The sequence below is a fragment of the Falco cherrug genome, chromosome 8 (genome assembly GCF_023634085.1).
Source record: "Falco cherrug isolate bFalChe1 chromosome 8, bFalChe1.pri, whole genome shotgun sequence".
Lineage (NCBI taxonomy): Eukaryota > Metazoa > Chordata > Aves > Falconiformes > Falconidae > Falco > Falco cherrug.
Genome location: NC_073704.1, coordinates 8,759,971 through 8,787,554, shown reverse-complemented (window position 1 = coordinate 8,787,554; position 27,584 = coordinate 8,759,971). Strand labels below are relative to the sequence as shown.

General features: G+C 39.8%; 1 protein-coding gene across 26 annotated transcripts in view; it reads right to left on the bottom strand.

The window, feature by feature from the left end:
* The window catches only part of LRRFIP1 (LRR binding FLII interacting protein 1), a 112,088-nt gene that overhangs the window by 14,844 nt on the left and 69,660 nt on the right, over positions 1-27,584 (bottom strand). For 8 of the 26 annotated variants that reach the window (XM_055717912.1, XM_055717888.1, XM_055717891.1 and 5 more), the window contains 11 exons: positions 27,142-27,198; positions 21,758-21,802; positions 20,723-20,788; positions 17,017-17,094; positions 8,245-8,277; positions 7,260-7,385; positions 3,743-3,913; positions 2,693-2,785; positions 2,118-2,210; positions 858-950; positions 265-406 (listed from right to left, as the gene is read on the bottom strand). In XM_055717912.1, coding sequence (XP_055573887.1) covers positions 265-406; positions 858-950; positions 2,118-2,210; positions 2,693-2,785; positions 3,743-3,913; positions 7,260-7,385; positions 8,245-8,277; positions 17,017-17,094; positions 20,723-20,788; positions 21,758-21,802; positions 27,142-27,198 — 997 coding nt within the window. Of the gene's footprint in view, positions 1-264; positions 407-857; positions 951-2,117; positions 2,211-2,692; positions 2,786-3,742; positions 3,914-6,048; positions 6,121-7,259; positions 7,386-8,244; positions 8,278-17,016; positions 17,095-20,722; positions 20,789-21,757; positions 21,803-27,141; positions 27,199-27,584 lie in introns of all 26 variants that reach the window. The other 18 variants (XM_055717898.1, XM_055717900.1, XM_055717902.1 and 15 more) reach the window with 8 other exon arrangements.

The window sequence follows — 27,584 nt, the reverse complement described above, 5'->3', positions numbered from 1 at the left end:
GCTACTTATCTGTAATGGAATATTTGTATTTTCGTCCTTTGTTGCCTTGAATGGGAAATGAACCCTGCCTTTGCAGGAAACTGCACAACATACTTGAAGTGGTAATCGATATTAAGCAGAAAAATGCACAGGAAGTGATTCAACAAGTAGCATGCTGCGTGATGCGTTAATTGTCCCACTAACAAATGCCCAAACTCCAAGCAAAGATGAATGAATGGATGGATGGACAGACAGGAAGACATGAAGGGACAATACAGCACTTACCTAGCGTCCCATCTCCTCCTGCCTTTAATGCCTGAGTTGTGCCTGGAACAGTCTTGGAAGAATCCAAGTGTCCTTCATTATCAGGAATGTCTGACGTCTCCCCGTTGGTGGCTATGTCAGAGTCTGGGATTATTCCATGTTTCTGTGGAGAAGCAAAAGCAATGCTTTAGAGCCTGCTGCTCAGAAAGGGGAGGATTGTTCAAGTGTTCTTGATATTCTGAATAAACAATTGCTTTAATTGCTCCATTAAACATGGCTGGAAGTCAGAAAAGAGCACAGAATATTACAGTTCTCAGTTTAGCCTTTATGATAGAAAGCATGTGATCCCAGGTTTTTTGTAAATGTAAATCTGCTGCATAAAGTGTCCCTCAGAGAAGCATCTCCCACAAAAGCAACTACTTAATACTATAGTCTATACTAAAAGCTCACAGTCAATATTAGAGGGAAGGACTTCATACTGAAAATCCCTGAAATAGCAACTTACAGGACACATGGAATCGCTGCTAGTGAGCTAGATTTATGTTTTCTGCAAAAACACACAGGAGGAAAAGGTCAACAGTGGAATATAAGTTTATTTTATTCCTCTTGCATACCTTCAGTTGCTCCTTCAGCACAACCACTTCATCTCTAAGGTCATCCCGCTCACTCCTTATGGAATCAAAGAAATCTTTCTGCCTCTCTAACGCCTGAGTTCCCAACACAGACAGAGGGCGAGGAGATATGAAGAAAGGAAGGGAGACAAGTAAAGACCATGAACAGCAAGTGTAAACAAGCATGAGTAGATTTAAGATATTCGCAGACTGATGGAATCAGCATGTATGAAAAAGGTAAAGTTTACAGGTTAAAGGACCAAGTTTACAAACACACAGATAAGCTTCAAATCCAAGAAATGCACAGCTTATTCAATAACCAGGAATTCCTGCTAAAGACATCCAGAGTCCAATCTTTCATTAGGGATCCTTCAAATGAGGATCCACTTTTCATTCTTCTCTGCTAGACAAGTTAATTCATGTCCTTATTACTTCAACACACACATTGAAAACCCAGTGCCATTCCCAAGTGTTAATAGAAGGGAATGAAAGTGGATTTTAATAGCCCTTTTATTCCATGGGCTACCACCATGGGTGCAGTAGATCTCAATTAATTTGCAAGCTGCCATTAAGTCATCTTTAGACTGGGACGTACCATGTGCAAATGCATATTTTGCTACTGAATCCCCCCCAATAGGTCTATGTAAGTACAAACAGAACAGAAACAGAAATTAAACAATTTGGAGTTGCAAGTTGCTGGACATCGTAAGCACGGGCAAGTTATCAGATTTCTTTCTCTTATATTCAGAAAGTCTTTCAGTGCCCATGGTTAGAAAAGAAAGCCATGCTTTTCTTTAAGAGTGGGTTTCCATTTGGCTTTGATGGAGTGTGGGAAGGGATGAGAAGCAAGGGAGACATGGAGGCTTTCATCCCAATAGCCCATAAATAGCTCTGTTGCGTCTTCATCCCACTCCAGTTTCTGCTCAGTCTGCAGATTACATCTGAATAAGCGAAAATTCAGTGCTGATGGAATTGCGTTATAAATAGCACTTCCTTTCTCAATATGGCAAATACAAATTATGCACCACAGCAAATAAATTACCCTAGGTTTTGAAATCAGACCAGCTGCTAAATTCTTCTTGGATTTTATGATACTGGCCAAAGACAAAATTTGCTATTTGCTAGTTCACGGGTAATTTAGTAAGACAGCCACACCAAGCAAGGTCACTGAGGAGGATTTTATTCATGAGGTTTTGCAAAAGCGGGATCAGCTGGAGAATGACAGTGCCACTCTGAATGCATTTCAGAAGCTGACAGTCCTACCCCTATTTTTTTGTCTTTCCACTCTATTGTCTCCTGAAGATCAGAAATTTCCCTGACATAGCTCTGCTGTTTCTGTTGCAGCTGTTGGATTTCCTGAGAGACGGGAGCAAAACAAGAAGACAGAAAGCAGGTAACAGATTAACAAAGAAGGTCAAGATTGCAGTGATGCCAAAGAATGAAAAAAGTCAGGTGCTAAAGAGTATCTGCATGCACAGGTTCACAGTTTCTGACATCTCAACTAAGCCTATGCTCCTGAAAATAATCTTACTGTCCATGAAATGACTTAAAACAAGTTAGACCGTTCCATCAGTTTCCCCTGCATCTCCACAAACAGCTGTTCAAAACACAGCTTGTATCATCTTACGGACAAGGCAAAACAGTCCAACTTCAGATAATACTTATGAAAGTATTATTTCCATTAGCCAGCTCTGAACCTGTTCAGCCTGACATACTAAGATTTCTTCAGGTGAGATATTTGAGTAGGGAATAAAATTCTCCATGCTTCACCTTCTACACTCCTACTGCTAACCGCCAACACACCAATCAAAGAAGTCATAAAAAAAAAAGTTACTTACTGCAAGCATTTCTTCTCTTTGCTTCAAAGCCTCTTTGATTTCTGTGAACTGAAACTGCAGTATGCTATGAGCATGCTTCTCCCTCTCAAATTCCTATGAATAATGAAATATTAATTACATTTTTATTAATCAAAAATAGCATCCCACAGGAAAAAAGAGAAAATAAGCCTAAACACAATGAAAATGTTTACTACAATGCAATTCTTGAATATTCCTCTAATCACAGTCCCACAAGAGTACAATTTTTATCTTATTTGTCCTTTTTTCAAGAAAGTATTATTCCATAAAATATAGAAATGACAGACATAGTTTAGCCAGTTTCATAAGCTAGGCAGCAGGCTGGCCATCAATAGCTCTTACACTTAGGTCCTACAGACTTCAGAGATGAATGGATGGGAATTTAACCCAATCTTTCTACACAGCTGTGTCCTAAAAGTTACCTAGACATTGTGGACTCTAAAAAACCAAAAAACCAAAATAAACCCCCACACTATCTTCTAGGAACTATGTGTTTTGAAGTGCACTAGGTCAAATGCCCCAAGCTAAAATGCCAGTTCTGAACAGCTAACGTAAGCCACAGCTTTATTATTTAACACCAACTCACTGTCAGATGCTGCACATAAAACTTAACAACACTCAACCACATAGCTGCCTTAACTATATAAACTGCACAACTCTCTCAGAGGGCTTTGGAAGAGACTCTCTAAAAATGCTCCAGAAGTCACTATGAACAAATCTTTTGTATTTATTTTAAAAATGGGATATAAAAGGACATGTGATAATATCAATGTAGCTTTACTATATAAAAACATTTCTTCACTTCTTCAGCAATTGCTTTATAACACAGGAACTTAGGGATGATTCCCATATTTACGATCGCAAAACACACGATGTGCTGCTATTCCACTTGCTTTCACAATAACTAAAACAGTTTAAATAAAACTTATTTAAAATCTTGAATAGTAATTAAGTTGTCTCCTCCCAAAGGTCTCTGCCCCCCCCCCCCCCAACACCCCTCTGTTAAATAACATGCCATAGCTATATACATACTTTACTTTTTTCTTCATATTGCCGCCTGGATTCTGCCAGCTGTTCTTCTAACTCTAAGAGTGCATCCTTCAGGGTATCTACTTGGTACATGAAATTTGTTTTTTCATTGTCTAGTTGAGCATTTGACACCATAGCCTTTTTATACTTCTCTTCAACTTCGGCTAGAGAGTCCTGCAAAGAATAAGCAGCCACAGAGTCAGTTATAAAGGACACTTTGCCAGTCAAGACCTTCAACAAGAAAATTAAATACTAAACCACAAGAATGTTAATTACTCCTATGGAAACCAATGCCAATCATGTGCTAGAGAGGCTTACCAACTTTCTCAAGGTGAGGATGGCCTCCCCTCTGTTCCCACCAGACTTCTGTCTACAAGCAAGGAACCTTACCTCAGGATGGATAAAACGTTTCCTGTTCTCTGCTGCTTCAGCTTCTGCCTTCTCAGGGTTTTCTTCCTTCCTCCTCCCCCCGCCCCTGCATACTGGCAGCTCAAAGCAGCTGCTCGAGATGACAAATTGGAATTTTTTTTTTTTAAAGGTAAACTGGCCTTGATATAAGATCATTTTAGATGCCTTAGGCCTGAAATTAATGCATTTCACAGAAATTTCAGGGATCCCTGCAGTGTGAGAACCAGTAAATACACTGACTCAGGAATTAGAATTTGCTGTGAAAAAGCTGCAGCTTTTGGGACCTGATGCATCATTTTTCATTAGGTTTCCTATCTCACAACCCTTCTTCACAAATTTACTCTGTAAGATACAATACCCAGCGTCTTGAAAACCCCTCCTATCAACTTGACCTGAATATAAGATACGGAGATATTTATAAAAACAAATGATGGCAAAATAAAGATCAAGGTGATTTTCCATATCGTGTGGTCAAATTTTGCACTATTTTAATACAGAAATAAAAGTGTTACATAAACAGTGCCAATACACAAACAAGGAGGACACTCACATCAACATTTTAGTTTAGAGGTCAAGCAACTTCTCTTGGAACTTAAGTAATTCTAATAATTCCATCTAAAAGCAGAGGTGAGTTTCATATACTCCCTTTAACACGGGTGACAGTTATGAGACAAAATTAAGTCTGAATCAGTTTAGTTCACATTTCTATTAACAAATAAGATAATTTGTCTTTAAGGACATGAATTTGTACAGTTCCAAACACAAACTGTGTTTTGGTGCACTTTCCAGCCCAAGGATGAGAAACACCAAGCACAGGAAAGCCACCAGGATTTGGAAACGGCCGTATAATGCAGCCTCAGAAATTTGCTGAAAAGGAAGTATATGCAAGTTAGAAGTTAAGGCAGTTGCTGCACCACTCCTCCAGCATGCTGTTGTGTTGCCTTGGCATCAAGCGATGCAGCCTAGGTACAAATCACCACAAAAGGCAGCCTAAGGGACATGAACTGAAAAGTGCCCTGCAAGTTTTATGTACTGTGATTATTTTGCTGCACCTGCTACACAGTGATCAGTGGAAAAAACAGATTTTACAGGAAAAGGGCCAAACTCCTCTTTTTCCATTGACAACTCAAGATGGCAGCATCTTCACCTGTCACAGCACCGAGCAGATGACACAGTCTGCAATTAATGCTGATAAACGCTGCATTACACACTTGGATTTCTACACACATATTTGTAAGACTGCCTTTTCCAAAAAACGCAGCTGATGTTGCTGCTCATTTATGAAGCGGTGGTACACAGATGCACAAGTTAGTTGTTGCACCAAAACCCCTTTACAGCTTCATGGAAGTAGTAAGCACTCCTTTAGTGCCAACTGAGATAGAAGAGTGTGCAGTTTTTACAATAATTGTTTAAGGGTGTCTTCTGTGATCTAAATATGAAAACAGAATGACAGTTGCCACCTCACATGCACAACTTTTCAAAGGCATGCTAGACCTTATCAAAACAAAAACATACAAGCTTTTAAACTCCGATTTTTTATAGCACTGCAGGACATGACTTCTAGTTCATCTTCCAATATTGGGAAGTTTCCTGGATTAGGAAACTATTAAAAAAACCCAATAATTTCAATTTGCTAACAAAATTATCACCTTCTCAAAACAATAAAAATGGCATGCAACAAATAGTAATCAGCAGCCTTTCAGTTAACATTTGGAAGCATTTCTCACCACAATCAGTCTAGGTCATAACAGATACTTTTCCAGTTAATGAGATGCTTTTCACACAATTTACAACCCCTCCCAGAAGCACAGCATGCAAGGTCAGTTCTAGGTCCCACACTGACTCTCTGAATGTTTAGCTAGTGTTAATGATCACATTCCCAGTCTGCAGTAAACCAGTACCTTCATTTCTTTCAGTCCCTGCATGTATTTGCCTTCTACATCCTGAATCTGGTCCTTTAACTCATAGATATCCTGAGAGAAATGGCGAGAAACATGAATGATGCCACTGAAACTAAGGGGCAGAAGTGCAGCTGAGAGGGAACAGCAAGTATGCAAAATTCTCATTTAAGTATTTCTACCACACAGATTAAGGGGTTTGATCCTAACCTGAAGCCTTGCCAGACTTTGACATTTCTTGCTTAGAAGTTTATGCTAATTCTGCTCTTCTTGACTGGAAAACATGAAATCTTCAATGTTAAGGACAACACACAGACCCAGCTTCAAAGCCTCCAACAATTACATACTCCAGCCATACAGCCCTTCTCAACCCCTTTCACCGATTATCACCTTCTTTGAGGAATTCTGGTATTAAGGGTGAGGGCTGCCAAAGCAAGCCTGAAACATCTGTACTAGAGATACAGGAAAGACTATGAAAACTGTATGTCACACAAAATTTAATTGTAAGCCCTATTTCACACTGTCTCTTCTCTTTTGTCCTCGGTCACCAGCAAATGGCTCTCTTTCAGCTGTTTCACAATGCTGAAACTGGAACAGACCTGCTTGTATCTGAAGTCCTAATACAAATTCCAGGTGTTTTAACTGGCTGCCATTTCAGAAGAGTTGCAAGTCACATGGATGAAGGTTAACCAAATTGAGATTCCCCATTTAAAATAGTCTTCAGGATGGAGCATTTAAAAACAGATTACAAAAACAATTTAGCTGTGGACTACTCAGAATAGCACCTGATACGAACACTGGATCACATAGTTATAGGCTATTCAAATGTGTCTAACTCCACAGAATCATGAATTAGATTACAAAATACAGCCCCCTCCTCAAATTAGCATCCAGTAAGTGCAGCGCTTCTTGCATTATTTCAGTCCTATCAGTGTGCTATATTGAGTCCACTTCCTATTTCATTACATTAGGATAAGATGTGTCTGTTATTATCAGCCTGTTCTGCTATCACATGCTGTAGGACTTCACACAAATAATCCCGTGATACACACTAGCTTCCAGCAGCATCTCTCTAATAAAGCTATTCACTTGCCATTTACAGCATACGATGCATTTTGTCAGAACTATCAGGAGTAGGAGACAAGCCAGTTTCTTTTTTGGAAAGAAGTCTAAAGGATATTTAATAATTTATGCTAGTCTGAAGTATTTCTCACCTTTATTTCTCTAATAGATGCTTCTGTATCAGCTGAGATGGATGTATCCCCACTGCCTCTTCGTGAAGAAGTCCCACCCAGAGAAGCTAAGGTAGCTGCTGATAAACTTGAGACAGTACGCGCTCCCTACAATTACACACAGTCAAAAATGGTTATAACTTTTTTTTTCTAGATACATTGTTTTTTTGTATGTTTTTCGAGGGGTGGGGGGTGCGTGATTTTTTTTTTTATTTGAGGGGGAGGTTGTTTTTTGGTTTTTTTTTTTATTTTGTTTTTGGTTTTTTTTTAATTACACACATTACGCTAGCACTTGCACTTCTAAAGATTCTATTAAAATGTAGCTGTCTACCAAGAAAAATCAAAAGATCAAGATTTAACAAGGGAAACTAATGAGTAAAGGCAGATCAGATGTATTTAAGCACTACTGTAAGAGGAGTTTGCATGACTCAGCTTCTAATAATTAATGCTTAATTAGACAAAATCTTTCTTTAGGGGCCAGTATCATCTTGCCAGATATTTTCAAAACTTGTAATAATACATTTTTTAGATGCTTTTGCCTACCTCCCAAGCTCCTCTCCTTTCATGGACATGTAGCTACTCTGCAGCAGTAGCCACATGAACTGTTTTACTGTACTGAGGGTTTGCATTAAGCCAATTTCTCACTACTGCAGTATCTTCCTCTTTTTTTATCATTATTTTTTTTGCATAATACCATAACTACAATCTAATAAACAAACACAGTATTCATGTGGCTTAGCCTAAAGTAATTTCAGCCAACTGCTGTTGATGGTCAACTACTTAACATCTGAATGACCAGAGGTTGAAAAGTTTGTCCTCAAAAATGCAGTAGTAGTAGAAGGCTCCTACAATTCAAATCCACAATGGATTTTATAGAAGATTTCTGTACATTTACTGCGAGTTCTACCTACGAAAAAGAACGTGAAGAAAGAACTATTGCGAGAATAATTCTTAAGATCCTTCTTACCTTCTCAAAGTCTTTTTCTGGCCTTTCCTCAATCTGTAAAACAAACATTTAGAGGGAATCATTAATACAATCAATAAAGGACAAAAGACGGCAGTAAGATATCACAAAGGGAATTCTTAAACCTGTAAAAAACTTCTCATTAGCAATTTCTAGCCCCTCAAAAACAGCCAGCTTGCTCAGAACAGCAGCGTCCTGGCTGTTCTCTCAGGGCGCAAGGCTGGATAATTCACCCCAAATGTCTAAGCAGTAGGTAATTAAGTAGAATATACTTATCGATAAAAACCAATTTGGTCTATTAAGTAAGACAGAGGAATACTTTTTTCCCCCTGATATTCTACATCACAATGTTTCAAACATGAAGATGGCAAGCATTCTATGAGTTAACAGTGCAAGAATACAGAGACTTACACAGGCATGAACTCAAAGCCACAGATATCTTTCCCTGGACATAAAGCCAGCTGCAGGCAACTGCTGTGCTGACATATGCAGCTACCACTGTTTACTTTAGAACAATTTAAAAACATGCCTCAAATGAACCCCAAATAGCAATTTACTTAAGTAGAGAGGTTAAGTTTTTTTAACTGAAAGATCAAGAGATTTCCAGACCAAGTCAGCTTCTTGAAATTACATTTTTTATGGCTCTTAACTTAAAAAAAAGGGCTACCTCTGAAGCCTGCTAGTACATTCCCCCCTGTTTCCAAAAGCAAGGTACCAAGTTAGACTTGAAGGTCTGTACTGTGTCTGCACCACTCCCAAAAGAACAGGGAAAAAAAAAAAAAAGAAAAAAAAAGAAAAGAGAAAAAAAAGAAAAAAAGAAATCTAAAGCTTAAATCTTCTGGTTAGTATTCTCTGCTTGCGACAAATGGTGACTGTGACTTCAAGCAAAGATCCAAGTAAGGCTGAGACTACAAAAACCCTTAAGACAAATATCGGGGACCAGTTCAAAGTCTAAATAAACAGCTCTTTTATTGTTTCAGTAGTTAACTGGAATTTACTGATTCAGAAGAGAGATCCTGCACTAAAACTAGTCTAGAAGAAACAAAACAGCGCCAAAGTAGCATTTAGGAGTACAGAAAATTACCATGGATACAGACAGCTTAAATACTTAAAAGGAAATTACCGGGCAAAACCCACAAACAACCTGAGCAGATTTCTTTCTCCTTGATGGGAACCATCTCTTCAACTTTTTCCTGCTCTGAAACCAAATACACAAGTTCCCAAAAGCAAAAATTCCAAATCAAGTGTTTTGACATTATTCATTTTGCTGTTGAGATGGGGGGGGGTAAGGAAGTATGTTTCACCACAGATTCTTTTTATAAGTACCTCCATCTAAAATGGAACTAAGTGTAAAAAGGACTGAATGAAACAAAAAGTTCAACAGAACTCAAAAGTCCAGATGTCAGCCTCTTCTGGAAACATTCAGCACCACGGTCAAGATGGTTTCCCAAAAGACTTCTGGAAAATTAACAGCTTCCCCAGATAAAGAGACAAGAGACAAAGGGAACAGTGTTTTTGAATTGGATGGAAAAAAAAAAAAAGAAAAGTAAAAAATCAAGAGAGAACTGATTCTGGGGAAGACAGGGGACAGTTGAGGTTGAGTTGGTGAGCTTCACTGAGACATTGAAAACATACTCAAAAACTACATCTCTTTCCAACCAGTTCACATTTGGCACAGGCTTTTTTTTTTTTTTTTTTCCTCTTTGAATCACACAGAGTAATATGTGTTATTTTTCATATTACCCATGGTACCCTATCAAAAAAAATAATCCCAGGACTGAAAGGTACCTACTACAAATCAGCTTTTTACATGATAACTCATCTTATATCATAAATTCCCTATGAGTAGCATTAAGAAAATATAAAACTTAGGCTTTAAAGTAAAATAAGCCAGACTTAAAGCACTAGACAAACTTTGCAAGGACACTGAATATACAAAGTACTTGGGGGACAGGATGGACGTCTCTGACTTTGGATGCAATAAGAGAGAAGGTCACTAATGAAGGCAGAGAATCAGTTCAGACCCAATAAACAAGACTGAGTGACTTTTGCAAACAGCTTATTATTTTCATGCCAGACAACTCCAAGTGGTGGATTTGGCAGCCTCCTAGTCTGACCAAACACTGTGTTGTGGCAGTGTAAATATCGGCATGTTACCACAGATTAGTGTATACACACACACACGCACAAATCTACATCCAGAAATTGACGTACATCCTTTTGTGAAGTCAACCTTATGGGTTTCAGGGCACATCTCAAAACATTATTTTCCTTAAGCCATTTGCAGAATATCCTCTATTTTCTGAAAAAACGTGCAATCTCAGCTTTTAGTAAGATAAAGAAGGAAGCAAATATTGAGATTGTTTTAATGATGCACATATGTCAAATAAAAGCTTCCATTTACAAAGGGTAAATTGCTGAAGACAATGTGGTGACACACACATATGGCGGACATTTCTACTCCAAGCACTCATAACCACACCTGTGAAGCTTGCAACACATTTATTGCAAAACAGTCTTTAATAATTCTCTACATCAGCGTCACCTTTAGTAATTAAAGCTATTAAGTGACTTCTAAACTTGAAGTGGTTAAAAAACCCACAACAACAAAACACCAAACCAAAAAACCCTTAGGAAATTCATTTTCCCTAGCAATGCTCTCATACATACATCTGTCTGGTGCTGTGAATGGAATACTCAGGGCACTTTCTCTTCAGACACAATAATTACCACTACCAATTTCTTCAACTATTAACATTTTAAAATTTAATCTGTTTTGAGAAAAGCCAGTTCCTCATTCTAACATAGCATCCTTTCATTACAAAGATGCTTCCTGCTACACAACACTTTTCTATGCAAAAAGTCAGTCTGAAAGAAGCAGCATTTAATTTTATGGTAACATGGCAGTGATACACCAAAAGCTGTGAAGACTGCCTTGCAGAAAGACAGAAATCTATTTTAGGTTAGTATTTTACACAGTTTTCAGTCCACTTTTATTCACAGTATCACTCCTTTAAAAAAAAAAAAATGAATTGTGCTCTCCCCAACAGCAGTCAGCCACCAGAGGGAACTCCAGGTTTCCAGCCTTCACCTGGTCCCTGACAAGCCCTTTGGCATTCGATCCAGTAAGAAATCAAACAAAGAAAGCTCAGGAAAGATGTTTATATGTATTTGAAGTTGCGCAAAATTCTCGCCCAAAAGACTCACCTTCCATATTATCAGTCAATAAAGAATACTGTAACGATTAAACGGACTGAAAACAACCTCTCCACCTACACACTACCATAGTCAGCAAATCCCTTCACACAAATACAGCGGCTTTGGGACTTTTCCACATACAAATATGAAGGACTAACAGAATTCCTGCTAGAAGAGGGGATCAATAAAGCAATTCATAGACCTTTAATTTATAGAACATTATATCATTTTTCTTTTCCACAAGGGTATGGGTCTGTCTCTAATCACAAATTACCTTCCTCTTCACCAACAGTATGGGCAATTTGTACTTTAGTGCATAAAAAAGCAGGAAAAGGAAGTAATTTTCCAAGGAACTCCAGCACGCACAACTTTTGTTTTGGCAAGCGGAATAGGTTGCTCCCTGCGAAAAAAGTACAATGGGATCAGAGTTCAGCCTCTTCTGATAGTGATTTCGGAATAAGTCCAGAGCCACATTACAAAAATGTCAGCAATATCAGGGGCTTACCACAGCTGGAAACTTAACAAGAGCAAAACCACCCTACAAGTCTATATATGGATATATTGCCTATTTTTCATAGATAATAAAAACATTTCAGCATAATGCTTGAAAAAGCATTTCTCTCTACTCTGCAGTCAGCTAGCAGGTTAACCCTTGAAGCTCTTTACCACCGGTGAGTGTACAGGCCAAAAGAGAGCCCCCTCAGCACTATCACAGTGCATCCAACGAGATGACTCCCAAACTGAACCTACCAAAAAGAACAGACAGCCTGGGACAGTTAAGCATTACGCTCCAGCTGCAAGTAAAGAGATCTTTAAATTAATGGAAGAATCAAGACTAAAGCACAATTTCAGCTTCCAGCCTCCTAAAGAAGGCTAGAGAAGAAAGGAAATCTGAAACACTTGCTGTTCGATAGCGCCACGTCCTGTGCTCACGTACGAGAACAGTAACTTCAGCATGTTCAGTACGTGGCTCTCACTGCTCTGCTCCATCGAAGATCTCATACTTAGATCAACTTTCTCATAAAAGCAAGGGTCCCTTTTTTTTTCAGTGACAAATCAAATTAAGATAATTTCCTGCTCTTAAAGTAGTACAGCACAGTTTGAAATGGAATTACAGCCCATAGCAAAATAAAATTCTCGCAGTAGGTAGTGCTGAACACAGGATGGTGCGTATATTAAAACTAGAATTAAAAAAAAAAGAAGTATTGCAGTCAGTATAACCCCTCCTACAATTCCCATCTTACCAGTCTGATCAGCTGGGCTGGGGCAGGCGGTAACACAGAGTTCCTTCGTGTTTTTCCAGCGAGAGCCACCTTAACACTAGCAATTAGCAATCAAGCCTTTAAAAGTCAGCAGGAGAAAATCACTGCTGAAATTTGTCAGGTCTAAAGTAGATTTGTCAGAAGTATCCTCACTCAGGAATGAGTGTTACGCCAAACGTCATTGCTTAAACAAACTTATCACTCTCTGAAATGCAAGTTAGCACTGCAGCTAATCCTCACTCTGGAGGGGCCGAAAACACACCCAGACTGTCAGTGGCTGGGCCAGGATACAAGCCTGCCATAAATCCTTTAAGTGTAGAGGAGAGAAGGCAAAACCTGAGCATGCTGATAACCGCTCCCATGAAAGTTCCATCTGTTACTGTCTTCGTTTTATTACTGGTGAGAACATGATAAGCTTCTTCAAATGAAAAAAGCTATTTACAACTGTGCCTTAACGTACAACCTGAGGACTGCACACTTGCCAAGTGGCACTTGCATTTTCAGTCTTGCACTTTGTATGATCACGCTGCTGTCTCTACCAGCCCGTCTGGATGGGCTGCAGGCCAACTGCTTGTGCTTGCTGTTAAGAGTCAGCAGGGAGAGAGTTAATATGAGAGATCATGTTCTCAGGGTAGCAAAACATGTCCTCTCCTATTATTTTGCCTGCCTTTGCTCAGAAATATTCTTCAAATATTTGCTTCAAATATTCTTCAAAATTCTTCTTCAAATAAATACTATTGTATTCTGAATCCATTTCAAATTTATAGATAATTGTTTTTCACTAGTAGTTTAATTTAAGAAAAGAATTCCAGCAATTTATATTAAACAGCCCATCTCAGCTAAAACATGCCACTAGCCCAGGCACAAGATTTAGCTCCATTTATACAGATGGGCCCAATGTTTGCTCTCAGCAGTCTTAAGATCTGTATTTTATATCAAGTATATAGGCTTTAATATTAAACTTGTGTATCTGCAGTAACTGCAAGGACAGCAGACAATAATTACTATTAGGGATAATGGGAAAGATGTTGAAGAAAAATAATCAAACAGCAAAGTTCATGCAGATATAGTGAATTCTTAAAAATACATATAAAGATAAACAAATATGCGCACGTTGCATTTAAGTATCTTCCTAGCTTTTACTGTGTCACAAACATGACAACACAAATGGAACACACGCCAGCAAAGCTGTGCGCAGCAGGAAAACTACTGTCGCTTTTTGCACACTGTTCATTAAACAGTGATGGAAGGGGTAAACAAAATTCTTAAAAAAAATTAAGGGCTGCAGGCAGTGACAAGATACTGTACGCTTTAATTTAGAAAGTGAAATTATATATTGAGAATGGAGAATGATTCAATTTTTCATGAGTTAGCCAGAGTTGGGAACATTTCAGTTTTGGTTTATGGGTATTATTACGCAGAAAACACATGAAAATCATATTTAACTTCAGTGTTAAGCACTCATGATTACAGTACATGGATTTCGTAAACTATCATACACTCAAGTGACATAAGCATGCTGGAAACCCAGCTCTTCAACCCAACAGATACTTCCCCTTTCCTTCCTCCTCTACCAGCCATTTAAAAAGTAAACTTGGAACCAAATCTTTATGTGTGTAAATGCCAGAATATATATATATATAAAGCAGAATCAAGAAAGCATATGGCTCAATACATTCAGGCATGGAACAACTCAGTTTTTGGGGTTAGCAACAGTTCTACTGTAGACTCAATATAGATAAAACCAGCCACTTTTTTCCTCTTTCAAGTTATCACCATCGTCCAAGGAGTTCTTCATTCTTCTATCCAAGTAGATGACATTTCAGGTCTGTAGAAGCAGAAGCAATACACTGCTAAACCCACTGAGAAGACAGGGTGCTCTCAGCATCTTTACTGCCAAAATCAAGTACAGACCTGAAAATGTTACCAAAACGCCTTGGAACCTTTGTTAGTAAAAAACAAGGCAAGTGATTCCTTAATGTAAGTTACAGGAAAAGGCACTGTCCGTTTAATACAGGGGAGGAAAAAAAAATTACAAAAATAAAATCACAGGGTGCTGCTGCATTGACCCCGTGTAGTAATTAGAACTTTTAAGAGCAATGCCACGCCGTTAACAAGGCCTATATACTACCTTGCACTCAGCAAAGCAAAACCCCTGCCTGCAGTGGTTAGAGATCCACTATGGTGTTAACTCTCAGCTCTTCAAGGCCATGGAAATAACAGAAGCTCTTCACACTCTGCAATAAACCACTAATTAAAAAAAAAAAAAAAAAATAGTGCCTATAGCCTTCTTGCAGAGCAGATTCAGCCTGGCGCTGACACAGCTAACCATCTCCAGCCACTTGCACACAAACGGTCCAAAGCGTGAGCAGAGAAATAGAAGCCAAAAAATCCCCTATAGCTCCCCAGGAGGGGCAAGCTGCATTTTGTGATTACCGTAAGGAACTTGCATGAATGACTCAAACTGCATACAAAACCAACATCAATGTACGCATACCCAATTCTTACACTTAAAACTTCCGTGGAATCCCTGGCTATTCTGATTACTTTTTGCTTTGGGGATAATTGAAATTCAGTTTGCAAAGCTGTTTAAGAAGTATTACTAATGTAAGATGCATACTGCAAGAACTCACAGCTCAGGGACTCGGGCTGAGGGACTAATTAAAATACTAATTTATTTATAGCTCACCAGCTGCCATATATTATCTGATGAAAACCCTTTAAAAAATTAAAACCATTTAAAAAAATAAATAATTTTAAAAGGTGGATGTACCCTTGCCTTTAAGATAAACACCAAAACTTCAGAGCATATGGCTCTGTTCTATCAGTTCCATTTTCTTTTGCTCCAGCCAATATATTCGGCTCTTTCTCAGTTAGGAGGACAGCGCTGGCTTGATGATCCAGAGGCTCACCAGTTCCCTGCCTGAAGACAAGAAGTAACCCCACGTGGAGCGTTCAGGCACCCTTCACCATGGGATGCAGACCTACTGCACGGTTCTAATCATGGGAGAAAAATCCCCATAGCGCCCAGGTTTTTGAATCACAGGCTACGTTTGAAGGGGGAACCAGCATGCCAGGGGACATGAGATACAAAGCAACTCCTTAGTGCAGACCATGTGTGTTTACTGAAGAGGAACACTCCAAATGTTTGCGTTACAGCTTACTGTAGCTTCTCTGACTATCCAGATACTCTTTTTTCATTAGTCCTTACAGTATTTAAGTTTCAGCTCCTCAGCAAAGCAACAAAGGCAACAGGATGTTATGACTAGGGAAGTACATCGTGTGTGGTAATTTACAGTATAACCCTCCTCATCACTTTGTATCTCGGGGATGCAGTAGGCAGTATGTGACAGGTCCCAGGAGAACAAGCATATTAAGACTTCACCAGGAGGAACGCTTCCATGAAGCAAAGCCAGTTTACCGAAACTCAGTGCAACACTTCAAAACTCACTCTCCACGGAAGATTAATTTTGTTACAGAACAGTTTACTGTAAGCTGCACATTTCCTCTGAGAGACGTGCTACCACACTCTGCTATCACCACACTATCAGGCTTTGCTCTGAAATTAATCAGGAAAGATATTCAGAGTTGTAAACAGCTATACGGAACAATTAAAAAGAGAAAGCAGCAATATGCTATTGAAAAAATAGAAGGCAATTACTTTATATCTGTAAAAAGCAGGGGAAAAACATAACTTGGTCAACTACAGTCACAGGGGCTGGATAAGCTTTTTAGCATTTGAGCCTTGTTCAGCCGTGACTGCTTAGGAATTCATGATGCTAGGCATGCTGAGTACACGTAATCCTTCTAGCACTTCACCATGCTAAAGACTCAGCAGTGCCTGGCAATCTACAGCCCAACAAATATGTTCAAATCCAATCTCTGGATAGCCCTGCAGCTTTGCAGCAACACAACACCAAAATACTGCTCAGTGTGGAGATACTAAACTACTTGAATGATGCAGTGAGATTTAGGGTTTCCTGATTTTAATAACCAAACTAGCATCAACAACCCAAGCTTTTTCACAATAACCTTGCCAGCATGCTTTATGCCCAACTTAGAAAAAAATTAACATTGTCACTTGAATCCAAAGTGTACTTTCTATTGTAAAAGCATGTTCATCTGCATAGAAATTACTTTTGCAATTTCTTGGCTGGTTCACCACTTCTTCATCCTCAGCATTTCCCGGAAGCTCCAATTAACACCATACATAATAAACCATCTCAGAAGGGACAGTGCCCTCTTTGTACAAAAAAGACCTTGAAGAACAGAGAAATCAAGCAGTTTAGGGACAAAGAAAAATAGAGGAGCTCACCACTGGACTGGCCCGAGCAGAGCTGGCTCTTGAAGATGCCCGAGATCCTGAACCAAGGTAGCAGCTGTACTCAGAAGGCTGTTGCAGGTAAACCAAGAATAGCAAGCGGAGAAAAGAGAAAAGCATTAGAATTGGAAAGGGAAGTGAAAGAAGATTTAGAGCATTACATCTGAAGTTAGTTACAAAAATGGTTACATGCAGCTAGACAAAAGAATAGCAGTGAAAGTCAGAGAACAGACACCTCAACTGTTAATTTAAACATTAAGGCAAGTAGCAATTCCAGTTGACATACCAAGCAGCATCTTGATTCAATTCTTAGAATGACAGGATACTAATGATTTATTTATATATCTTAAGACACCAGTCACAAGTAAAGAACTCAGTCTTTACACAAAGGGCTCAATCCTACTACTCTTCAAGCGCTCTGAGGTTCTCTGGTGAGCCACCTTCCCACATTTCCAACACTGCACATATAAAATGAATTTGTGCTCCACAGGCCAAAGCAAGAAACATCCATCTATGTGGTAATTAAAGTGAAAACTGAGACCAGCTCAGAGACTAAGCACCTCTCCTGCTTTTCCAGCACCTGCAGTCCTCATCTCCTGCCAAAGAAAGTATTTCAGTCTTTCTTAAAAAGCAAACATCTAAGCAGTGATGCAGAACAGACAGGGCTGACTTGTTGCTGACAAGGACAAAGGATGTGCCTACACTGTTTTGTTTCCAGAGGTTATAACTCAGTGGAAGCAGAGAAGGGAAATGAAAGTTTAAAGCGTCAGGGAAACTGAACTAAAACTTATTTTGGAAATGCATTTTAGAATTATTCCCTCTATCTTCACAGATTTCAGAGTAGCAGCTTCACACTCAATCTTGTACTTAGAAATATGCATATGCATATGTAAAAGGAAGTTTTTGATACATTCAGGAAAAAAAAGGAATTAAAGAAGTTTTTGAGGTTTATCAGACAATTTCTGTATTGCTGCTGCCTCAAGGCAACTCTGAACGCAGCCTTTGTGAAGAGGCATGTCAATCCATCACATTTCACGGGCAAAAGCTCGTACCGATGTATGGGCAGGGGCAGCTCAGGGACAGGAACAAGCATGAGGAACTGCTCTGCTCAACAGCTCAGACTATGCTGCCAATAACCTTTATGAATTTATTTTATAGGCACTTAAGATTATCACTCAGATACAAACCCACTGAAATCTAAAGAATTACCCCACTTTTGAGATGCATGTACTCTGTCTTTTTTTAAGGTTTCTTCTATTGTTACCTGGCCATTACAGGAACTCCCTGGACTTCCCAGTTACACTGACAGCCAGGTCTTCCCCAAGCTACTGGAAGACTGTTTCAGCATCATTAGCCACGCTAACAAAGCGGCACAGTATTAAATGAAAATTAAGCTTACAGTACTAACAGAGGATAACAGGGTAAGCTGGAAATAACATCAGCTACAGTACAACCATAAGCTTAGCTACTAGCCACAAAGCATTACGTTCCAAGGTATTCAGCCCTTAGCAAGCTCCTCAAGCAGGGCAGAACATGACCAAGCCATGTCCTCAGATGTCCTATATGAAGTGACACTGGCTTCATGCACCTGAACTACTGAGCTTCATCCCAGAGATGAGAATATGCACAGTTTAGAACTGTTGCACAAAGTCTACAAGTATTTTCAGTCACAGACACGCCAATTCCTAAATTAAAAACAAAAAGCACTGAAGTAAATATTTAGATTTTGTTTTCTTATTAAGTAGTTCTAGCACAGAAGCCTTGCACCATCACTGCTGTTTTATGTTTAATGTAACAAGGACGTAAAATAAGTTTGAAACACGTGACAGGGAAAAAGTATTAACTGCTGATGAGTCCCATATTAACGTTTCAGAGGATCTATTTGTTCTATAGTTGTTCCCTGTGTATTGCAGGGCAGAATATGGAAGTAAGTGTCATTTGTTCGGTTGGCTGAGACCAAGCAAGGCCAGTTTCAGCCTCATCCTGTGCGTTCACCTGTCATCTGATCATCCAAAAACATTCTTTGGGGACAACTACCCAAATGGCAGACCTTCTACAGGTTAAAAGTTCTAGGAGGCTCAGAGACATGAAAATAACCACAGCTAGCCTTAGTAATTGTGACAAGGCCATTCCCGTTGAGGCAAAAACCTCGTACTCCAACTCTCTCATTATTACAGGCAACCATGCAACAGAAACTGGAAAGGCTGCATTATGCACGGGCTTCCAAATACCTGTGGCACCGGGTGGGATGGAGGAAGGGGAATGAGCAGCAACCTTATATTCAGTGTTCCCTGCTCAAGCCATTAACAGTGGCTGATAGACTTGTAAACCAGTGTTTGGGCTCGGAGCCCACTGTAAATGATTTCTCTCAAGAGAAGTGTATGGTCGGGACCTCCAAGAGACTTATCTCAAAAAAAAGAAGACATCCCGTACAAACAAAGGGCTGCAACCAGTTCAGCACAGCCTCAGTGACAAAATCACCGAATTGCAGGCTGCCACAACAGGATAAGTATCAATGAATTTTCCACAGTAGCCAAACGAAAACAAGGCACAATTGTGAAACAGAGTGATCTGAAGCTTAATGTCAGTCGCAGTAAGATGCACAGCCCAATTAGTGAAATCGGTGTGATTGCAAGAGAATAGCATAGCCCTTTAAAGACTAACAAGTGCTTAGTAAGCATTCTTGAAAGTGTTTCCTTCTCCAAGCTAGTAAAATGTAACTTTTAAGGTTAAATCAGTATCAATGCTTTGTCTTGACACTTTTTTTCTGTTAGGTCTTAGGTGGTGGTGGTTTATTTGTCAGGCTGTTTGGGGTTTTTTTGTTTGACTGGGGTTTTTTTGATAATCAGGGAAGATCTCAGACAGAATCAGCAGTGGGCCCACAGAGCAGAATCTAAAAATCAAAGACGACTGTGGTGTTTTGTTTTGGGGTTTTTTTTGGTTGGTTTTTTTTTCCCTCCTCTCCAGGCCGTTACAACAGCAGCAGATGTACTGCCTGGCCCAAATGCTCACCACAACGCAGAGGCCCCATCTGAGAGGATTTTCTGCCTTCTGATCTGTAAATAGAGTCCTGCAGCTGCTCTTTTTTTGAAAGAAAACAATTTATATTGTCATTCCTCATACTGTTGCTCCCCATAAATAACAGAGCCCTCCACTCACAGGAGCATGTGTTTTGAAAACATCATCACCAGTCACCCAGACCTCACTACAGAATATAAACCCAAGAAACAAAACAAAGCAAGCCATACATTCACAAAAATCCTTTACTACATACCAGCAGGTAAGTGCTAATGTAGACGTGAATTACTTTTTGTTTGTTTTAATTGTATTCTCAGTTTTCAAAAAAAGAATTACATCTTGGTAAGGGAAGGGACTTTATGTACTGCCTCTCCAAAGTGTTTTATCTGCAAACCAAGAGCGAGGCAGAGCTGAATTCCCCTCGCCGCAGGGCTGGGCTCTGTCAGTGCCAGCCAGAGCTGGTCTGCGCGAGGCCAGGCATTACAACAGTAGATAAGTCATGACTCGTTATTTCATGGAAGCTCACGGAAATGGTGCTCATACTTTTGCCTACAACAGCAGGCTATAAACCTCCCATGGTCCATCTTACATGTTCCTCAGCCCAGAAAAGGCTGCGTTCTAGTACACACAGGTTACTGGAGGACAGAGACAAGACAACAGGGAAATGCAGAAAACATCTTACAGCACGAGAACTAGAGGCACTATACCGACGACTCCCACTGTAAACGCTCTCGTCATACACAGACGCCTACAATTAAAAGACAGAGTCAGAACAGGACTGGCAGACCTAGTTTCTGGTTTCAGTCCAGTGAATTACAAACTCGCAAGGTGCAGCACGAAGGACATTGGAGAATAAGCAGTATGTGCAAGGACAGGGACATCCGTATGCAACCACAAGCAACATGCAAGTGAAGATCTAACACAACCTGAAGTCAGTGAGCTAGGAAATGCCATGAGGCACGTGCAAAATCTGACACACACCCCCCCTCAGTCCATCACATAGTCATGCATTTCTAACCGTTCTCCCAATCATCAATTCAACAGTTCATACTGCCTACCAACAAAATGGTTACATCAATTCTTAAATTGTTCAAATCTGTTTAACCTTCATTTCTGATGCTGGCAATATGGGGAAAAAAACCACACCTGATGAACTTCACTTACTAGCCAGTTTACTAACTTAATAGAAGAGAGGAGGAAGATGCACATTTTAAGACTGGCTCCACTTTAGCATATAAATGCGTGGCTCAGGAAACACTGAGGGAGTAGGAAACTCTACCTTTAAGCTTTGAGAAAAAAAAATCTGAGCTCACTTTGAAGTTTAAACACAAACGGTGGAATTTGGCTACAAAAAATTTTAAACAGATTTTTTTGTTAGTTGTTACACAACCAGCAAGAATTGATGTTGCCTCTCTCTGGCCCACTCCTGCACATTGTAGCTAACACACCAAAACAATCGTCTCCATCCAGAGAGAAGCCTGTGGCAGCATCACAACCCCACAAGCAGTGGTTGCACAGTTCCAACAGGAATAAACAGAAGGATCATCAGCAAATCCAGGTCTGTACAAACACCATTGCACACGTGCATTCAGATGCATCAGACATCAGAGTGTGAAACAAATGGACCCAACGGGAACTACAGAGGTAGGAGACAACATATGCATGGCTGAAGGTGAGTGGCTTCGGCATTTGTGTTTAGAGCATTAGTACAACAAACCCTGTAACTTCTGGCTGGCAGGGCATCGCTGTACAGCAAGGAGGGCTGAGGAAAACAAGCACAAAACTTTTTTGCATAGAAAATGAAACAAAAAAAGCGCCTACAGCAGAATTAACCATCTTGATAAGAGGTTAGGATTATTAAACTACAACAGAAGGAAACCCAGCATAGAGAATATTAGTCATCTGCACCATAAAAACGTTAGATCTCAACTCCTAAAGACTAAGAATACCAAGCAGACACATGCATTTCCTACAGGAAGGGAGGACACGACAGTATGCATAAAGCAAAACAGCATTATTTAATTTTAGGTTGTTAAGTTGTTATTGTCACACACACATTCATGTGTAGCAGCCAGAAAGGGCGTTTCTCACTTCAACCAAAGGCAGAAGAGCAGCTACATACAAAGACAGAAGTGTTTTAAGATACACGTTTTAAGTGTTTCACACAAGTGCAAGATCATCTCTTGTGTATTTCATTATTAAACAAAAATGCAGAGAAAACCTACATAATTCAGGACAAAATTATGAGTACTTAAGTCAGAGCACCATAAAACAAATTACTTTGCTGTTAGTAATCATCGTTCACAATACGCAGCAATCAAGTTCAGAGAGCGCAAGCTGTTATCTGGCATCATTAGGTGCAAGAGATGCTCCAGCAGTGGTCCCCAGCCCACAGCTTGCAGGCAACAACCTGCTGCAAGTCACCCTCCTCCTCCACATCTGCAGTGCCCCATCGCCGGCCGCCACAAACACCAGGCGACGTCCTCGTGCAGCTGCCCATCGGGAAGAGGCTGCGGACCACTGCTCCAGCACTGCTCTGATAGCACCTGACTGGCTATCTGACTGGCCCACACACAGAGGACAATCCAACCTCCCAGGTGATCTTGAAGCTTCAGGGGTTTTTCTTCTTGCAGCCTGTGAATTCTTTGCTTGCAATTTCATTTTATGCAGATAGATTGTCTTAAGCTTGCTACACTGACACAGCAAGCAAAGAAGTTGCCTCAAATGGAAGAGAGTGATTTCCCTTGTTTTGCCAGACCAACTGAGGCCAAAAGCAAACAAAGTAACCGTAGGAAAGGGAGAAGCAGCAAAGGGAAATTAATTGTGCTCATTTTAAAACCGCTTTCCATTACTCATTACCATCTTAAAAGGTCTGGTTTGGGTTGGCTTTTTTTGTTTGGTTTGGGTTTCTGGTTTTGGGTTTACTGGTTTTGTTGTTGGTTTGGGGGATCTTTTAAGTAAAAAGAGCTACAGAGGCTCTTGACAATTGGTCCAAATTAATTCCTAAGGACAAGAGGTTGTATTATCCAAATGAAGTTAGAACAAGTCCAGGCCAGGTAAAGCCAGAGGGCAACAGACCCAATTTCCATTTTGGGAAGAAGGTTGAGATGTGGAAGCGTAGCTGCTGCTGTTGTGGAGACCCAGATCTGAGTAGTACGAAGCCTGCATCATTAACAGACAAAAAAAAACCCTTAAGAACTTGTGGCTGCGCAACATAAGAACCTTCTGAATTCCTCTAAATGGGAAGCAAAAAGTAAATTACGTGATTACAAACTGCAAGGGATTAAAGTGGTCACAGATGCAAAAAGAAGAGGTAACTGCATTAAAGGTACAAGGATGTGTGAAAATCGTGTGCCCTTTCTATTTGTAAGGTAGAAGTTTACTTAAATATACAAAAGGCCTTTCCTCTATCCCTACAGCATCTTATACACAATACCCCCATTTGGTTTATTTTCCACTGAAAAGGTTTCAAATCCTCACATTCCCTCCTCCTCTCTCGTTGCTTATGGCCCAACGAGACAGTATGCTGTTGGGACATGGTTTGTATGGGACTTGGAAGACAATGGACCATACTTTCAGTAGCACATATGCAATTTGTGCACCTATGTTTCATCCTAACTCTAGGTAAGTGAAGCTGTATTAACCAGCATATTTCCAGCTTCTGCAAGACAGAATCGACAACATTTTATTTAAAAGATGCTGGAAACCTTATTTTCCAGACTTAAGTTCAGAATAAATGGCTGCATCACAGCTTCATACCTTAAAAACCCAGGCTCCTGCCTTAAAGGATTTATTTATTTTCATGTGCAGTCCCGCTGCAGCAGATGATAGGGCTAATTGCCACTGCCAGGTGTGGCAAGACTGAATGCAAAGAAAACTTTTCTGTAAGAAGTGAGACTGTCTACATTAAACACCTTCTTTTATGCAGCTTCTTACCTAGCATCTAGCCAACCTTGTACTTCCAGTCCACCTATTTGGTCTCCCCAAGAATGGGGAGATCTTAATTCAACTTCAAGTTAAATACCAAAAGAATCAATAGTGACTGACTGACAACTTCAGTGGACTTAAAATCACCTTTAGCCTCTGAAATACTACCTTATTTACCTAGCCTGGTACACAATATCTCCATTCACCCGCCTCAGCACCTGTACTGGAGTGCAGGATGCCAGCTCAGCTTTTCTGCTGTCGTGTATTAGCTGTGAGAATTTCTGCTGCACAAACGCTTCAACACAAGGCAGACACGTAGGGCTTCCCAGGGTGCAGGAAGGCTGACAGCAGTAGGATATTTATAATATTGAGTGGAACTCAGTATTTCAGCTTCTAAGAGCTTTAGAAAAAGCACCCGTAGATGTGCTACATGTCTAAAGAAAGGCTGCAACAACACATTATGAACAACTTAAATTGTTATAATCAGCTGGTTTTAATGTGCAGAAATATTAGATGTACAAATCAAGGTCTTTTCAATGCAGATTGGAAATCCATGTAAGCAATTATGCATCTTTTGGAGCCAAAGAAAATACATACTAGGAAGCCTTGGTATTTTCCTTATTCTCAGAGAAATGGCAGCCTAAAAACACATTTTAAATGTGATAAAATAGTTACTTTGCCATGCCAGGAACGGATGCAGCCCTGAGCCAAACGGGCAGGGTATAAAGCCACGCCAGGAAGGCATGCTTAGGAGCGAGCCCAGGCTGCCACAGCCAGCGTGCAGGGCCAAGGGAGGAGACGTTACCTCCCTGCATCCCCACCCTTGTGGAATGACTTCTGTGCTCACGCAGTCTCCTATAACTAGCCCTGCGATAACACGCAAGTTGCAAAGGTATTTTCAAAGCCTCCCAGGCACTGTTTAGATTCCTTATTTCCCCATGGGTGCGTGCATGCTGGTGGGAATGGTTGTTCGGGAAGATCTGCATGCCTCTACCTTCTGTGCTACACTGCAGAGCTCTCCTTTTACAGCTGTCCTCCAACAGCGTACTTCTCCAGTCATTTTTTGTGGGGGTCCAGACAACCAAGATACGCTGCTTCCAGTAGTCAGCAATTACTCAGCCTTCTTACAAACCCTAACTAATCCTTACATCATCGCTATAAACTATGTAGGTGTTAACTCCATTTAAAAATGAGGGATATCTGTGGCAACTTACAACTTGTTTGCTTTTCACACTGGACTTCTGTCACTGCAAGCAAACAGATCTGTGGATAAGACACAATACCACAGGTATATGCTGAGGACAAACCCAACCTCAAAAAAAAAAAAAAAATCATCTTTCTGCTTCTTTTTTCCTGATTCATATTTAAGGAATCAACCTGTGATACTGCAAGTACAGTGTATGAAGGCTGATCTCCATGTAGACATGGCTCCATTTTGTGACTTAAAATTGGACACCTATTTTGGAAACAGCTATTATCAGCAGACTCATCACTTCCTTGCTGCACTGAAGAATTTTCCTCCTCTTAGTTTTTCATTGTCACTTTGACAATCTTTACGTTTAGGTTTGGAGGTTTTGGAGAGAGTGTTCCTGCGGGTGAATGGCAGCAAGACTGGCATCAACTGGTTTTGGAGTTTCAGCTATTCTGTTTCCCTAAACGTTCTTCCCCCTTCTAAGCAATGATTACTCTAAATTACACTTAATAATGAAAGCCACAAGGAACTAAAGATGTTGCCATAATTATGCTCTACACAGACTAAACTTCCATGCTGCAAACCCTAAAACCAAGATGATTTAAAATCATTTAAATGGAAACCAAACAACTTATTTTCCCTGGATGACTTTCTTACAGATATTTTGCTCTTCCTGCAGCTCTGGAGTATGTCATTAAAGACTAAGAACATCATTTGTCAGAAGTGCTACATAATAAAGTTCCTTGAACTTGTTAAGCAGTTCAGCACGAGTGCCAACAACAGGACATACTGTTTTCTTATCGGTTTAAGCAACAGTATTTCATTGTCTCTTATCCATGTATGCAAACTAAATGCATAAAACCCTATGGAAGAAACAATTTTAAATGGACATGAAATATAAGGTCCCATTTCACTATTTATACAAGCGCCTGCTTAACTTCATGCTTACAAATAGCTCATTTAAGTCTATCTCATGTTTAGCATGTATTGCTCAAACACGTAGCTAAATGGAGTCTTAGAAGTAATTTACTTTTCCCCTAAACACAGAGCTTTAGTCTGCACGCCACTAAATTGCTTTAGAAGCTTAATAGCATAAATATCAACAGGCTCTGAGCTTTTGTCTGCCTTTGATAAAATAAAAGGCAAGGAAAAAACTGTTCCCTTCCCTGCCTCCTCACTCAGGCTCCACTTGAGACAATACCTTTAAATAATTTGCAAACCCCAATATTTAACAAAGCAGGACAATTAATTCCTGTAATTGACACAAAACACTGTGCTGGAACAGAAGGGAACATTGTGACCCACATACACACTATGGAGTCAGTTAATAATTAAGCTTTTTTTTGACAAGAATATTTCTAGAAATAGAAGTACATCAATGGTAAGTAGCTAAGCAGCAACACTTGTTCACCTCTTTGGGAGTTTCGAGAAATCTTAGGATACAGTTTATACAATAGGAAAGAAAAAACGAAAAAAAAAAAGGTATTTAGTTAAGCAAACTTCAAATAAGCAGCAGACATTTGGGGAAAATTCAAAATCCAAAGTCCACTTTACAAATGCAAATCCCAAGACATGGACTAAATTTTTGGTGAAGCTTGGGAGTTTCAGTGTTGGATCACAACATGAACATGTTACACAGGCTGGAAAACAATCATTCTGCTGACCAGCACAGGGGAAACCTCCATGCCAGGTGCTGCCAAACCAGTTCTTGTCAAAATGTAAACAAAACTGGGTGAAAGTTAAAAATGAAGCATTTCTGGCTTCCAAGTTCTACTTGTACCAAATTCAGAGACTTCTCTTCCCACTCATGGCCTAATTTTTAAAATTATTTTAGATGGCTTATTGCTGCAGCTCCACATCTGACAAACTGCAAAACCCACAACATGCAAGACAGGAAAAACCTGCTTTACCACAGAAATGAATCTGCTTAATCCCATTAAATAGAGCAATAGATTTTATAGCAATATAAATCATCTACTAACCCTGCTAGATTTTCTACTCTGGGATGATCCATACACATCTTCCTCATAACCATTGGTCTGTTATGGAAGGCAAGGAAAAGGGAAAAAAAGGAGAGTAAAAAAATGATGCAGACCCAAAAGGAAATTTTTAGCAAAAGTCATTACTTATGAAAAGCAAAGGCAGAGAGAGAACTTTTCAAAGATACACCAGGTACAGGAGAAGTGCAGGATTAGGTCATGATTTCAAACATGAGGACATGAACGTTTGTGTGCCTGTCAGTACCTGTATACCAGCCAAAAATGTCAAGGATACTCCTGCTTGCCTTTTCTGACCCCTTTTTTTCTTGTTAAGAAACACTTTTGCTTCCCCTATTATTACTGCACTAGAGCACCTGTCTCTTCAAACACTGTGAAGGGAATACAGAACAAAAAGCGGGCAACAAGTGTGATGGACTATGATAAAA